This window comes from Schistocerca nitens, chromosome 1 (genome assembly GCF_023898315.1).
Source record: "Schistocerca nitens isolate TAMUIC-IGC-003100 chromosome 1, iqSchNite1.1, whole genome shotgun sequence".
NCBI classification, from domain to species: Eukaryota; Metazoa; Arthropoda; class Insecta; order Orthoptera; family Acrididae; genus Schistocerca; species Schistocerca nitens.
This window is the reverse complement of record NC_064614.1, coordinates 776,561,810-776,576,384: the sequence shown is the minus strand read 5'-3', so window position 1 is coordinate 776,576,384 and position 14,575 is coordinate 776,561,810. Positions and strand designations below refer to the sequence as shown.

The 14,575-nt window shown below is 35.6% G+C and overlaps 1 protein-coding gene across 2 annotated transcripts in view; it reads left to right on the top strand.

The window, feature by feature from the left end:
* The window catches only part of LOC126261714 (5'-nucleotidase domain-containing protein 3), a 149,102-nt gene extending 144,959 nt beyond the window's left edge, over positions 1 to 4,143 (top strand). For both annotated transcript variants that reach the window (XM_049958563.1, XM_049958564.1), the window contains exon 9: positions 410 to 4,143. In XM_049958563.1, coding sequence (XP_049814520.1) covers positions 410 to 614 — 205 coding nt within the window. In that variant the 3' untranslated portion in view covers positions 615 to 4,143. The remainder of the gene's footprint in view (positions 1 to 409) is intronic.
* The last annotated feature ends 10,432 nt before the right edge of the window (positions 4,144 to 14,575 follow it).

Below are 14,575 nucleotides of genomic sequence, written 5' to 3'. Positions count from 1 at the left end.
TTCTTCTTTCACATTTTGTGGTCAAGCATTTTTTTTTTTTTTTTTTTTTTTTTTTTTTTGTATAAATATCATACATTTATCAAGGATATTTATACAAGTTTACTTAACTTTTTATACAAATTGTAATACTGTCCAATACAATGTTTCACTCCAAAATTTATAGTTTATTGTACAAGGGAAAAGAGTACATGCAACAGTGCTAAGAGACTGAGCAACAAGAAATAATATGAATCCACTGGTGTTTGGATCAATAATTTCTAAACTGTGTGATCATTATTTGTACCTTGTTTAGTGTTGTTTATGCTTGTATTATGTTTGAAGAAAAAGAAATTTGTTTTGCTGTATATAATTTAACAGCTGTATTTACTGGCTGCATTTAAAGGCTGACATTTTTTCTTTCTACTTGCAGGCACAGGATCAAGAATGTGTTCAATGAACAATTTGGCAGTGTTTTTCGAACTTACCACAACCCTACATATTTCTCAAGGCGTTTGTTTCGCTTTGCAGACATATATACTTCCAACATTACAAACTTGCTCAATTATTCTGTGAAGCACACCTTCTATCCACGTAGAGGTGTTATGCCTCATGAATATACCTCATATTTTGTTTGAGAGAAAAATTTATTTTACTTTTATTTGCAAGCAGCTGTAAGATATCGACAAAAGTAATGAATTGCCTTAATTGTAGAGTGTGTAAAGATGTAATTTTGGAGGAAGATATATGTGATTGACAATAATTAAAAATGAAATATAATTAGCACATCACAAAGAATTAAGTAACTCTCCTTTGTGTGATGTATTTCATGTTTGGAATTTGGAGAAAGTTCTGATAACTCACTGGCTTTATTTTTTATCAGTATGTTATAGTTCTAACTTTTATAAGGAGGCATTCTGACAAGACTTCTTTTTTTTGTCGTCTTCAAAGGAATGTTGGAGCTGTTAAATGAAACTGTTTGCAGGACACAAATATTTCTCTTGTTCCTAGCAGACTAGTTTTTAATTAGGTAGTTCTAATGGTACCAGTATTGAATTAGCATATGTACTTCTTAAATTTTGACACTTTTGCATTATAGTTTTATATCTTTTGAATTTACTTTGCAACTTTAATTTAAAAAAAGTTCATCAAGCTTGTGACAGTATTGAAAAGATGATCATGAGACTTCTTGTATTATCAGTTGTGGAAAAATTGCTTGCATTGCAGATTAAATGAAACAATCACTGTTGGTATATACAGCGTGTATTTGTAAAGTTTCGCCTATCCTGTCAAAGAAGTAGTCACCAGTTATGTGAATGTATTCCATAAGTGTAAGGGATATAGAAAATTGCACTCTGTGGCACAGGGAAAAAGTGCAGAATGTGAATAAAACCATGCTCTTTAGACATAGAGGTCAGATATTAACCATAATTTGTTTGTCATTATGACAATTAAAACTAGATCCTGGTGGATGGAAGACATTTACCCATAACCTGTCAAAACTCCAAAGAACATGGCGCTTATTTTTTCCTAAACTTAACTCTCCTATGGGAGCTTAAAACAAACTAGGAGAAAATAGAAAACAAACAGAATACAGAGTTATGATTGATGCTAATAGCAGTCTATTGACCAAACAGAAGTCATAATTGAGAAGCAAAATTGAGGCAGAAATGAAAACAAATTTTAAAAAATGATGATTCACTAAAACGAGAAAACAGGTAGAACAGAAGTGACACAAATTAAACTGGAAAATATAGTTAAATAAATGGAGGAATGTATACAGGGAAAAAAAGAAACAAAATGGAATTACAATTCATTAAATTTCAGGAGTGCAGCTTCATAAACTCTTATTTCTTCTTCTAATATTTAAGCTATATAGCTTCCAGCCATTTTCAGAGTAAGCCAATGGACTGAAGGTGCACGATTCATTCTGTTCTTTTAAGCAAAAACATCTTTGTGAGTTTATTAAAGAAATGACCTGAGTCATGATTTTTCCAGGTTGTAACTCCCATATCTTTTAATTAAATTCTTCATAAAGATGTTCTTACAGTGCAGCATTGATAACCCAGAATGGTGCAAACATTTAGGCACAGATTCAGTTTGTGTGTTCTCTTTGCTGTTCATCAGTGTCTCTGGTGCTTATGTGTTTGTGTTTTACAACAATGAGATGAGTTCTTGTAATCTCAATCAGTCAGCTCACTCTGAAAATGGCCAAGAGGTTTCTGGCCAAAATATTAGAAGAAGAAACAGAGTTTATGCAGCTGCACTCCCAAAATTTAATGGATCAGTTATTGCACTGAAAAAACATTAAGACACACAACAAGGAGTCCTGTCAACAGAGAAGAGAAGATAGGCACAAAGATAAAGAGCAAAGCAGAAGAAAGCATGAGATAGGGACCAAGAAAGAGCATTGCATATGATAAAATAAGTCAGAAGGGGATAATACCAAAGCTATTTTATCTCTACATCGTGTCCGACTGTACTCCATCCCTGATGTCAACAAACAATTAAACTCTAATTTTCCCATTTAAAAAATCATAAAATGTATTCTTTTTACCATTACCCTGGCCTTCCTTTCCTGCTAACTTGGTTTCAGTTCCTGGCAAATGAATCTTAGAATTTAAAAAATTGTGATTTGTGTTTAAATGGGTTTTCTTGTGTGAACTTCTTGGGTTTTACAACTTTCAAAACAACCAAGAATTGCTTATGTTCATACAGTTTGTATTATCTTTTCACTTTTTTTGCTCATATTATATTATATGCACTCACTTTCATTTTTAACATTACTTGAAATCCAGTACATTTAGAAGATTTATTGTTATTAATAAAATAAGGTGGAGTTTATTGCTATAGATTTTTATATATTTGTATGTCACTGTTGAAATTGTCAGTAATATTGTTATTCTTTTAACCAGCATCTCTCTAGAAACAGTAATGTTTGTTGAACTTATTGAAAAAGTTTAAGAGCAGTAGGAAAATTATCTTTGAAAAATAGTAATCCAATTGCCAGTTGCTGAATTTAATTCATACATTTTGTTATCATTTTGTTTATGGATTTTATTGATTCAAGTAGTTAATGGACCCAAAGACTGTCACTCCAGCTGTTAAAATAAATATATTTACTAACAAAATTTTGATGTCATATTTGACATTTTGACTACTGTCTGTCTCTTTATATGTGAAAGAAGTACATTTTTTAAACAGAACTTTCTTTCTACTAAGATGTATTTGAATGAATACAACAAAGATTCTGTGAAGAACATGATTAAACTAAGCAAAAAGTGATGTGTAAGGCATCAGTCTCATAGTAAATCTCTTAATTTTTCAACTGAATATGAATGAGAATTGTATGACAGATAGTTAATCTCTCATGTGGTTAATTTGTGATTTTTACTGTTCCTTGTTTCGTAATATATGAACACAGGCAACTTCATTACAAATACATTTATTTCATTGAAGATTTGCAGCTATTGTATGATGAATACTTTGAATGATAAGAGGAAATTAAGCACAGATATGTATTTACTGCATTACTGTTGTTACGATATTGTCCTGAACAGTTCATCATGTTTTGGGAAAGGACAAATGATTCATTTTTGTATTTTTTTAGGTATTACCTTTAAATGAATTTTTATATATTTATATTTTTGTAATTTTAGCTTTTTGTCAAATTCTTGAGTGCCATACCATGTCAGAAAGATACGAATTGACCAAATACAATTGATAAGCTGAACAGGCAACAGATTACATTCTTACGAGGAAGTTTAACTAGTCATTTTAACTATTACTAGTACAAATCAGCCATGCTGCAGACTTATTAGAACTTCCACAAATTATTTGTGTAGAATACTGTTGGAATATTTACTCTAGATGCAAGAAATAAATGCTTGATGATTTAGAAATGAGATATGTAAATGGAAATGTCATTATTTTCACTTTTAAAGTATTAGTAGGAGAGGAATTTCTGTGAAGTCTAGTTTCTTTATGTTATACATAAAGAGATCCACACTGAAACTTTATTTGATTTCATGTCATCCACGACATTGCTGTATTCCAGTAAATGGATGTGACAAAATTTACACCATGACTTCAGAAGTATTATTGTACCCTGTAACTATATATTGTTGTTTTGTTATAAAAGTATTTAATAAATAAATGATAATTTGAGATGAATGTTCCTTAAATTTGGAGAAGGTGAATACTGTTATGAAGCATTTGGTTGCTTCTGAGAAATATTTTTTAATTCATCTTGATAAATATATCTGAAAACAAAGGTGATGTGACTTACCGAACGAAAGCGCTGGCAGGTCGATAGACACACAAACAAACACAAACACACACACAAAATTCAAGCTTTCGCAACAAACTGTTGCCTCATCAGGAAAGAGGGAAGGAGAGGGAAAGATGAAAGGATGTGGGTTTTAAGGGAGAGGGTAAGGAGTCATTCCAATCCCGGGAGCGGAAAGACTTACCTTAGGGGGAAAAAAGGACGGGTATACACTCGCGCACACACACACATATCCATCCACACATACACAGACACAAGCAGACATCTCACAAGCAGACATATATAATATATAATATATTCGGTAAGTCACATCACCTTTGTTTTTAGATATATTTTTCCCACGTGGAATGTTTCCCTCTATTATATTGACATCTTGATAAATACATTGACACAGAAATCTTGAGATTCGCAGTTAGGTGTCTCGGATTATTTTTTGTATAAAAATACCTCTTTCTCTTAATTGATTAGAAAATACACATTTAGATCATGAGTTATTGTAATACACAGGAATTTATATGTATTATAAAATATAACAGTATTTTAAATGTGTTTTCTTCCTTCTTTTAAGTTGTGCAATTTAATGTAACTTAGGTTGTTATTGCACCTTATAGTATAAATCAAATTAACAGACACATGTTCAGTCATGTATGCCATCCATTATTTACTTATGCTGAGTACCACTTACAAGTCACTCCTGCACTGCATTGTTTTTGTGCATTGTAAACTTGGGCATTAAATGGTCCCTTGTTCTTAAGTTAACTATACCAAATAAAACACAGATGTTTGTCTCATGGCATTTAACTAGATAAACCAAATAAAACACAAATAAAGTAACGTAACTTTAATGTTACACATATGTGTTGTACAGTGCTCAGAGACAGTCATTAACTGTTCATCAGTTACTCACAAGTATTAGTAATTCACTTGAATTGACAATAACATCAGTGTTTTGTGTCTCATAACCAATTAAAATTTTGAGTTGCAATTTTGGACTACCCTTAAATTACAACTGTCTCCATGGCTGGAAACAGCTTTTAATGAAAATCATAATGTGCTCTTCCTACACAGGAAGTCATATCAAAATATTGTGTGTTGTCATCAGTATTTTGTATCAACAAATGGAATTCTTATTCTGTTATGTGGATTATAATAGAAGACTTGTCTACAATTGCAGTGGCAGGCTGGACCTAACATACACACATTCATAGAACAGATGGATGAACAATCATGATCTATAATGTGCATTTTTAACTTGCAGTATAATGAATAATCCATTAAATTTTGGGCATGCAGCCATGCAAATACTATCACTTCAACTGATATTTTGGCACTATTATCAAGCCATCCACAGAGTGAGTTGAGACTGACAACAAGGTGCCAAGGAAAGCTTTATATACTTCACTGCGGCAACCAAAATATCAGCTGAAGAAACGGTATTTGCACTGCTTCATGGCCAAAATTTAATGGAGGATCTGTAGTATATAGCCAGTTCTGAAATTAGGTTTTCAGACAATGACACCACAATGAGTTAATACTGTAGACTGGTTCTGCTTCCACCTTTAAAGTTTGTTGAATTAAAAGCATAGGTGTGAGATGGAATGCAAAAAGGGACCTCTTGTTGAGTAATTTTTATGTTCAGCGGATTTCTATCTCTAAATTTCAGTGAGTTATGACAGGTTGAATATTGGTGATGGAAAATAGATGTTTTTAGATAATGTGCTTTTAAGTTTCACTTCACTACCATTGTGTATTTTGTCATATTTAAGAAACAAATTGTGCGTATATATTATCTTTAAAATGCCCTTTATCAAATGGTACAGACTTTACTAAGTTAACATTACACATTAAGTGGTTAACTCCTTCAGACCTATAGCATTTTATAATGCACAAAAATTTAAAACCAAATAAATTGGTCCCAAATTGAGTAAAATTAGCATACCCTGCAGAGCTTTCTTCTAAAAATATGCATTTCTTACTCTGTGCTATGTTATTTTTAGAGAAAATTTTGGTTTTGAAGTCATTAATGGGTCCAAAACTACCTACAATTTTGAAATCACGAAACAACCAAATATAGATTACGTAGATCCCATGTTTTATAGTGGCCAAATGATTTGGTTTTCTGCTTCTAAAGTACTTTTCTGAAGAGGCTCAAGGTCATTCACAAACAGCATTTTCACTTCTTCTTCTTCTTCTTTGGTTCTGGAATATCTGGCTGGCAAGATTCTGCCTCAGAAGTCACTGACTTGAGGTTTTGGTTCTACTTCAGAACACAGAGTAAGGATTTCCACAGGTTCTGGAAAACAGGGAATTTAAAACATGTCAGGGAAATCAGGGAAATTTGAAAAAACACTGGAAAAATCTTGTTTTTATCTCAGTAGTTGAAATGGTTTGTTTACTGAGGTGTCATGCATTGTTGTTAGCTGGGTGCAGCTGACTACGTTCATTGCTTCCCTACTCCATCATTACAACTTCCTACCACTCCCTTCAGTTTGCAATCACTGCTGCCACCACTTCTTGCCACTAGCGTAACAGCTGCTGATGAGAAGCAGTGAGGCATGAGTGTTTTGTTTGGATCTGATTCGGAGAGACTGTAGATGCAGTAGCCAAGAGATGGCAATCATGTGTGCACGAGTTGTGTCTGAGTGATTGTGTGAATATGTGTGCGCTCTCGTTTTCTGACAAAAGCTATGGCTGAAAATTTAGGTGTGAGAGTATGATTGTCATTTCTATGTGCCTGTCTGCAGCTCAGAAATCATATTTACAGTGCATTGCTACCTATCCTCATTATTATTGATTCTCAGAGTATTTTTACAAGTTATCTGTTGCATGGATTGATCCCCGTGGTCTCATTTCATCTACATGCTGTCTGTGGCTTGTGAATATCTGGCCACATGAGTGGATTTCCACAATGAGCCAAAACCACAGGCTGTTTCTGCAGATCTTTATAATGGATCGGGCCTGCCAATTTGAAGCCATTCGATTCCCACTAATGTGCAGGCCCTGCCTGTCAGAACTAGTCTCACCGATCTGCCCGCAGGCCAGGTCTGTTAGTGTGTGGCATAATGCAGCGGTTTTTCGAGGTTTATCCATGGATCCAGGGCTGTGGTGCTCCTCAGCAAAGCAGAGACCATAGGCGATGAATTTCAGGAATTGCGACTGTCTCACCGCAAGCATGTCATACAGTGTGGCGTTTCATAGACATTTTATTTGTTCTCTTACATTCTGGCACTTCAAAAGTCGTTTATATGTTAGAAAGAATGGACGATAAGAAGAATAAAATGTGTCATTCATTGGTGGTTTGTACGCTATGTACTCATATATTTCTTGAAAGAAAAATCACACAATACCTGCAAAATAATATATATAACACAGTGGGTAATAACCAACAATAACGAACATAGTAGAACCAACATGTTATTGACAGTCACCTACACTTTTGGTTTACACAATTCTTCCCCGCCTGATACACTTCTTTCAAGAGGCTTATTTTTTCAGAGGTTATTTCTGAAATGAGTGTAGGTATTTTAAATCTGTCTTGTGCATATTTTTGTCACCAAATGTGTTGCATTTTATTGAAATAAAAAAACATTAGTGATCTTAATGAAGCACATTGTCAGTTTACATCTTAACTTACAATTGAGATCTCAAAATTTGTTAGGGAAAAATGCTAAATGTCTGGAAACAAGGAAATATCAGGGAATATCACCTGTGGAAATGTGTGGCAACCCTGAGAATGTTTTTTTATCCCTCTTTGTAATAGGGAACGATGCAACACAAAATCATTTTCATCAGTGTTCATTTTGCAGTGTTCACTCCATTTGTAGCTAACAATATTTAGTTACATGAGGCACTTTGTCAGCATTACTGTGCTTCAAGAAATTTAGCTAGTCATATGTATTCACAGCGCTTCACCTTTTTGATTTCTGGCAGCAGCAGTGGGGTAAACATGATGTAGGTGCAGGGCTTTGTTGCTGGCATTTTAGAGCTGTCAACTGCAAATTGGTAACATTTGTAGGCATTTATAACTTTCACATAAGAAGGGACCACTTCTTTGGCATTATTGTATTCAGAAAATATTCTTATACAAAGCTACTCTGAGACCCATAAAATGCCTTTAAAATTTAGAAGATACTAGCTTGGGAAGCACTGCATACACAACTGCAAGATTTAGAAAAGGGGCCTCTTGTTGGGCTGATGTTAGTTCCCCATAACAACAAGAAGTCCTCTTCCAGAAGACAGATATCAATTGCTTTTAATGATATTGTTAACTCCAGTTTGGTTGAAACAACTTTCAAATCAGTATGAGCATGTACAGAATGAAGTAAATTAGTGCAATATACAAAAAGACAAAAGTAGATATTTTGATGGTATTGAACATTTTTGTTTCTAATGAAAATTTTACTTCTTTGACAAGTGGTTCCTTTTCACTTTCTGTTACACGTGCACACAGATATACAGTGGATAGACAAAACAATGTGAACACCTGTACTTACTGGAGAATGGTTTATTAATGAGGGTTGGGCCCCATTTTGCCCATAATATAGCTGCCATTCTTCTTGGAATACTGGCATATAATGATTGAATAGTCTCCAGTGGAACGTTGTGCCACTCTTCCGTCAGAACCTCTTCTAAATCCTCTAGTGATAAGGGAGGGAAATCTGCTTCAGAGTCTGCACTCCAATACTGCCCACAAGGGTTTGATAATGATCAAGTCTGGAAACATGCAGGCTGGGGAAGACTCTGTAGTTCAGCTGCATGCTCCTCAGAACAAGATTGTACTGTCCTGGGTGTGAAGAAGTGCGTTATTGTCCTGAAATATAGCATCATTGTTGGGGAACAACATTTGAACCTGATCACCTAAAATGTTCACATAATCATTGGTTGTAGCATGGTCTTTGAGAGTAATGATGGGACCAGCAGAATACCATAATTGCCTGCCCACGCCATCAGATTTCCACCTCCATGCGTAACTGCTGGAACCAAGCAATCAGGATTGTAGGTTTCTTTTGGCGTTCTCCAGATGTTAATCTGGCCCAATGTTGGAAATAATGAAAATATTGACTCAAAGGATCATATGACATGTTTCCACTGATCAGTCATCCAGGATTTATGCTCCTGACACCATGTTTTGTGCTTCTTTGCATTGATTGTCCTCACTAATGGTTTCGGTATAGCAGCTCGTCCATGAATATTTGCTTTATAGATTTCTCGGCGGACAGTGTTGATATATACAGGGTCTCGAATATGGCTATGGAGCTCTGCAGTCACTTCAGCCACCGCAATTTTGTGTTTTTTTTGACACAATTTGTGTTAGCATATGATGACCTCCGTCATTTAGCTTTGATTTGTGCCCATTTACATTTACACGATAATGTCTTTACATGTTTTGTGTAGACAGTTCGGACCAGAAGAAAGTAGATGCTTTTGGAACGAGCTGCTATAGAAGAATGCTGAAGATTAGACAGGTAGACCCGGTAACTGATGAATAAGTACTGAATCAAATTGGGGGAAACAAAATTTTTGGCACAACTCGACTACGAGGTGTGGATTACTCATCAATCTGATAATGGAGGAATGTGTATGTGTATGTGTGTGTGTGTGTGTGTGTGTGTGTGTGTGTGTGTGTGTGTGTGTGTGTAGGTGGGGGGGTTAGAGGATGGAGAAGGTGATCAAGGCTTCACTATACTAAGCATGCCCAAATGGATGTGTGTTTTAGCAGTTATTTAGAGATGATGAGGCATTTACAGTATAGACTAACATGGAGAGCTGCATCTCCACATCAACAACACAAATATTAATGAAAACAATATGACATTTGTCCTTTTAAGTGACATAGCTCTGCCACATAATGTAACATCATAAGAAAATGAGGTCAAAATGCAGAAAAAACTACAAATCACAAAAGAATACATCTGAAATTTATATTATTAATAATATTTTCATATACAATGTTTATGTCAAGTTTACTGGCTATCAATGCAGGGTGATTATAATTAAAGTTAAACTTTCAAGCCACTGTAGAAATAAAACCACTGGTCAGAATGACATCAAATTGCATTATTGGAGAAGGGGTAAAATGTATGGCAGAAGAAAAATAAATAGTTACAAAATGTAGCTATTGATGGTGCTGTAAGCATCATAATTTATTAGTGGTCAACTACAAATGACAAATGAAACATACAACAATGCCTAAGGTGTAAATTTGACACTAAACAAACTGTACTACTCATTGTGCACGGGTGTACAGGTGTGATACTGTTAGTTATGTAAGCCCAACCACCACAGCAAGGTCATATCACATTGGATGGGAAAATACCCACATTAAAGCATCAATCACATTGGTTTTTAATTTTCCTGAGGCCAAAAACTGCATAAAAAAGCCTCAGTCACATCAGTTTTTAATTCTTCTGAGGCCAAAAACTGCATAAAAAGCATCAATCAAAATCAAATCACATTATTAATTTCCATCTGCCTGGCACAAAACATGTTCAATATGCTGTCCATCGTTTTCTGCAACAAGTTGAAATCGAGAAACAGCATGTTCCACAACTGATCGAAATGTTTCCTGGGTCACATTAAGAATGTTGCACAATCCGTGCCTTCAATGCATCTAAGTTTGCAATCAGAACACCGAACACAACATCTTTGAGATAATCTCATAGCCGGAAGTCACACGGATGAAGATCAGATGACCTGGATGGTCAGGCTGTAGGAAAATGTCGGCTGATAATTCTAGCATTTCCGAAATGGCGCTTCGCAGCTGCTTAACTGGATTTGCAATGTGTGGAGGTGTGCTAACTTGCATAAAAATGATCCCATCCACACATCCACGTTGTTGGAGAGCTGGAATGACGTGGTTGCACAAAACACACTCACAGCGCTTACCAGTAACGTTATAGGTAACTGGACCGGAAGCACCTTTCTCTTTGAAAAAATATGGCCTTATGACAAATGATGCCGTAAACCTGCACCAAACAGTGACCTTTTTAGGATGAAGTGGTACTGATTGATTTGTGTGTGGATTTTCCATTGCCCATATTCGACAATTCTGTGTATTGACACATCCTGTCAGATGGAAGTGGGCTTTGTCTGTCCACAGTGAACCATTGTCCACTTCTGTATGAGCAAACAGTTCTAAAGCAAAGGTCTCTCTTGCTGTCAGGTCAGCAGGAAGCAATTCATGCACATGTGTAATTTTGAATGGATAGCAACGAAGGATGTTTTGTAGGATTTTATGCACCTTCCTTACGGGTATGTCCAATGTTTGGGCATGTCTCCGTGCACTACATGTTTGCACACCACCACTCGTCTCCTCCTGCAATGCTGTGGCCACTGCTTCCACTGACGTCGAATCAATTCATTTCCTCCCTCTACCAGATTGCACACCAAAAGAACCTGTTTTTTCGATTTTACAAATAATTTTCTCCAGGCCCACGCAGTCATCGGACCAATGTTTTTTTTTCAAACCCTTCAGTGTCCGGAACTTCTGCAGAGTGACTTTTTCACAGTCATCATTCTTGTAATACAGCTTTACAAGCAGAGCAGAATCCTGCATTGAGACCATCCTGGCAAACGTCACAGATGCGAAAGGAGGAAAAGCCGTGTACCTGGAGCGTTTTTACCAACTTCAGTGGATTGTGCACATGATGGGTGTTTTCATTTCTGTATTCTGACACATCTATTGATCAATGTTCACTCTATTTTTTTTTTTTCTTTTGCCATATGTTCCCCCCCCCCCCCCCCCCTCTCTGATAATATACCATTGCAATTTGATTTAATTCTGACCAGTAGTGTTATTTATACAGTGTTTTGAAAGCTTAACTTTAATTATAATCACCCTGTATCTTAAAACCAAAACTAATGTCAACACAACAGCATGTCATAGGAGGCAATGATTAATACACATGTAGACATTTGCTAGTCTTTCACCTACCACTGGCAAGTAATCTAACTTGTTACCATTTTGGAATTTGAGAAACAAACATTTTTTATTTTCATTTATACAAAATCATGTGCACTGTAATTTTTCTTTTAAAAAATAAAGGCATCTACTAACCCTGTACAGTCTTGATGCTTTGGACATGAGAGTAAGATGTAGAAAGTGGAACTCCTCACTCATTCAGTCCTGTTGCATTTTGTTTTGTTAATATTTACGAAATTCCTGGAAAGTCAGATGTACTGATCAGTTTTCAAGGAGTTACTCCAAAAGTGTTGAATAAAGAAATAACAATACGAATAACGTTAGTTGATTAATATTAGTGACTAACAGATAACTGCAGTATAGTGTTTGTTGGCTCAATATATCAACTTGGAATTTATTCAGTAGCTCATCAGGATTGATAGAGAAGAGAAATTCTTCCAATCCATATGTGGCATACAGCAAACCACAGTATTGGTTAACAGTATTGGTTAAAAATGGTCGTAGTTGCAATTTTAGTTTTTTATTTTTCAACGACACATTTTGCCTTATTTAGGCATCTTGAGGTTATCTACATAGAAAACAGAGAACAAATACATCTATTTAAGAATCGCGATCGCATTGTGCAGACTTGGATAACCTATAAGCATGTATAAACAGATCACCTATTGAAAGAGCAAATACCTTAATTTGGTATTTCTTAGAAGAATCCTTTAGTCAGTGTAGCCAAAGAGCATCGTCAAATATATCAGGCCAACATCGTCTTCGTTACACTCAGTAAAAACTAGAAATATAAAATAGTAAAATCATTACCTTTTCTAGATGGATGCGAGAGGAACAAAGATCTGCATAACGCGTTCCCGTTCACAGGAGCGAGTAACAGAGTAAGATGGGGGCTCAGGTAGTAAGCATAATGTGCCACAGCGTCGTGTGCTAGTATTGAAGCCTAATACAGAATCACCTCAAGAGTTGGCGCTGCGACGTAGCAGTATAAAAATGAGAGATCGTAAACTGGATATACATACACACAAAAATTTTATAAATGTAATGCACATAAAACATTGATAAAGATGGAATTACTAGGGGCAACACCTGTGCATAACTTACCCCAAAATTTTATATTTTACTTCGTCAAAAGTTTGGGACAAACCAGAACAAGGGAGCTTATTTTTACATTCTTCGGTTAAATCAGGACAAGGAAACATTGTTCATTTCTTCCAAATAGGAGTCAATGGACTATTATGAAAAAAATGGCTCAAATGGCTCTGAGCACCATGGGACTTAACTTCTGAGGTCATCAGTCCCCTAGAACTTAGAACTACTTAAACCTAACTAACCTAAGGACATCACACGCATCCATGCCCAAGGCAGGATTTGAACCCGCGACCGTAGCGGTTGTGTGGTTCCAGACTGTAGCACCTAGAACTGCTCGGCAAGTATTATGACTTTATATCTGCATCTACATATACATCTACATGGATATTATGCAAATCACACTTAAGTGCCTGGCAGAGGGTTGACTGAACCGCTTTCATGGTAATTCTCTGTTATCCCACTCTTGAACAGCACACAGAAAAAACAAACACTTACATCTTTCTGTGCAAGCACTGATTTCTCTTGTTTTATTGTGTTGATTGTTTAGCCCTATGTAGGATGGCATCAACAAAATATTTTCGAAGTTGCAGGAGAAAGCTGGTGATTGAAATTTCATGAGAAGATCCCACCGCAACAAGAAATATCTTTGTTTTAATGATGTCTACCCCAAATTCTGTACAATGTCTGTGACATTCTCTCCCCTATTTCTCAATAATACAAAATGTGCTGCTCTTCTATGACCTTTCTTGATGTACTCCTTTATTCCCATCTGGTAAGGCCCCTATGCCAAGTAACAGTACTCCAATAGAGGACAGACAAACATAGTATAGGCAGTCTCTTTAGTAGATCTGTTAAATCTTCTAAGCATGCTGCCAGTTAACGTCAGTCTTTGGTTCACCTTCCCCACAACATTTCCTATGTATTCTTTCCAATTTGAGTTGTTTGTAACTGTAATTCCTAGGTATTTAGTTGAATTTACAGTCTTTCAATTTGATTGATCTACTGTGTAAGCAGAGTTTCACAGATTCCTTTTAGCACTCATGTGGATGTCCTCACATTTTTCATTATTTATGATCAATCGCTCATTTTCATCCCATACAGTTATCTCTTCTAAATCATTTTGCAATTTGTTTTGATCTTCTGATGACTCTACTATCCAATAAATGACAGCATTATCTGCAAACAACCTAAGATGACTGTTCAGATTGTTTCCTAAATAATTTATACAGTAAGAAGCAGCAGAGGACCTTGGGAATCTCCAGAAATCACTTATGACTCGATGACTTTCCATCAATTAC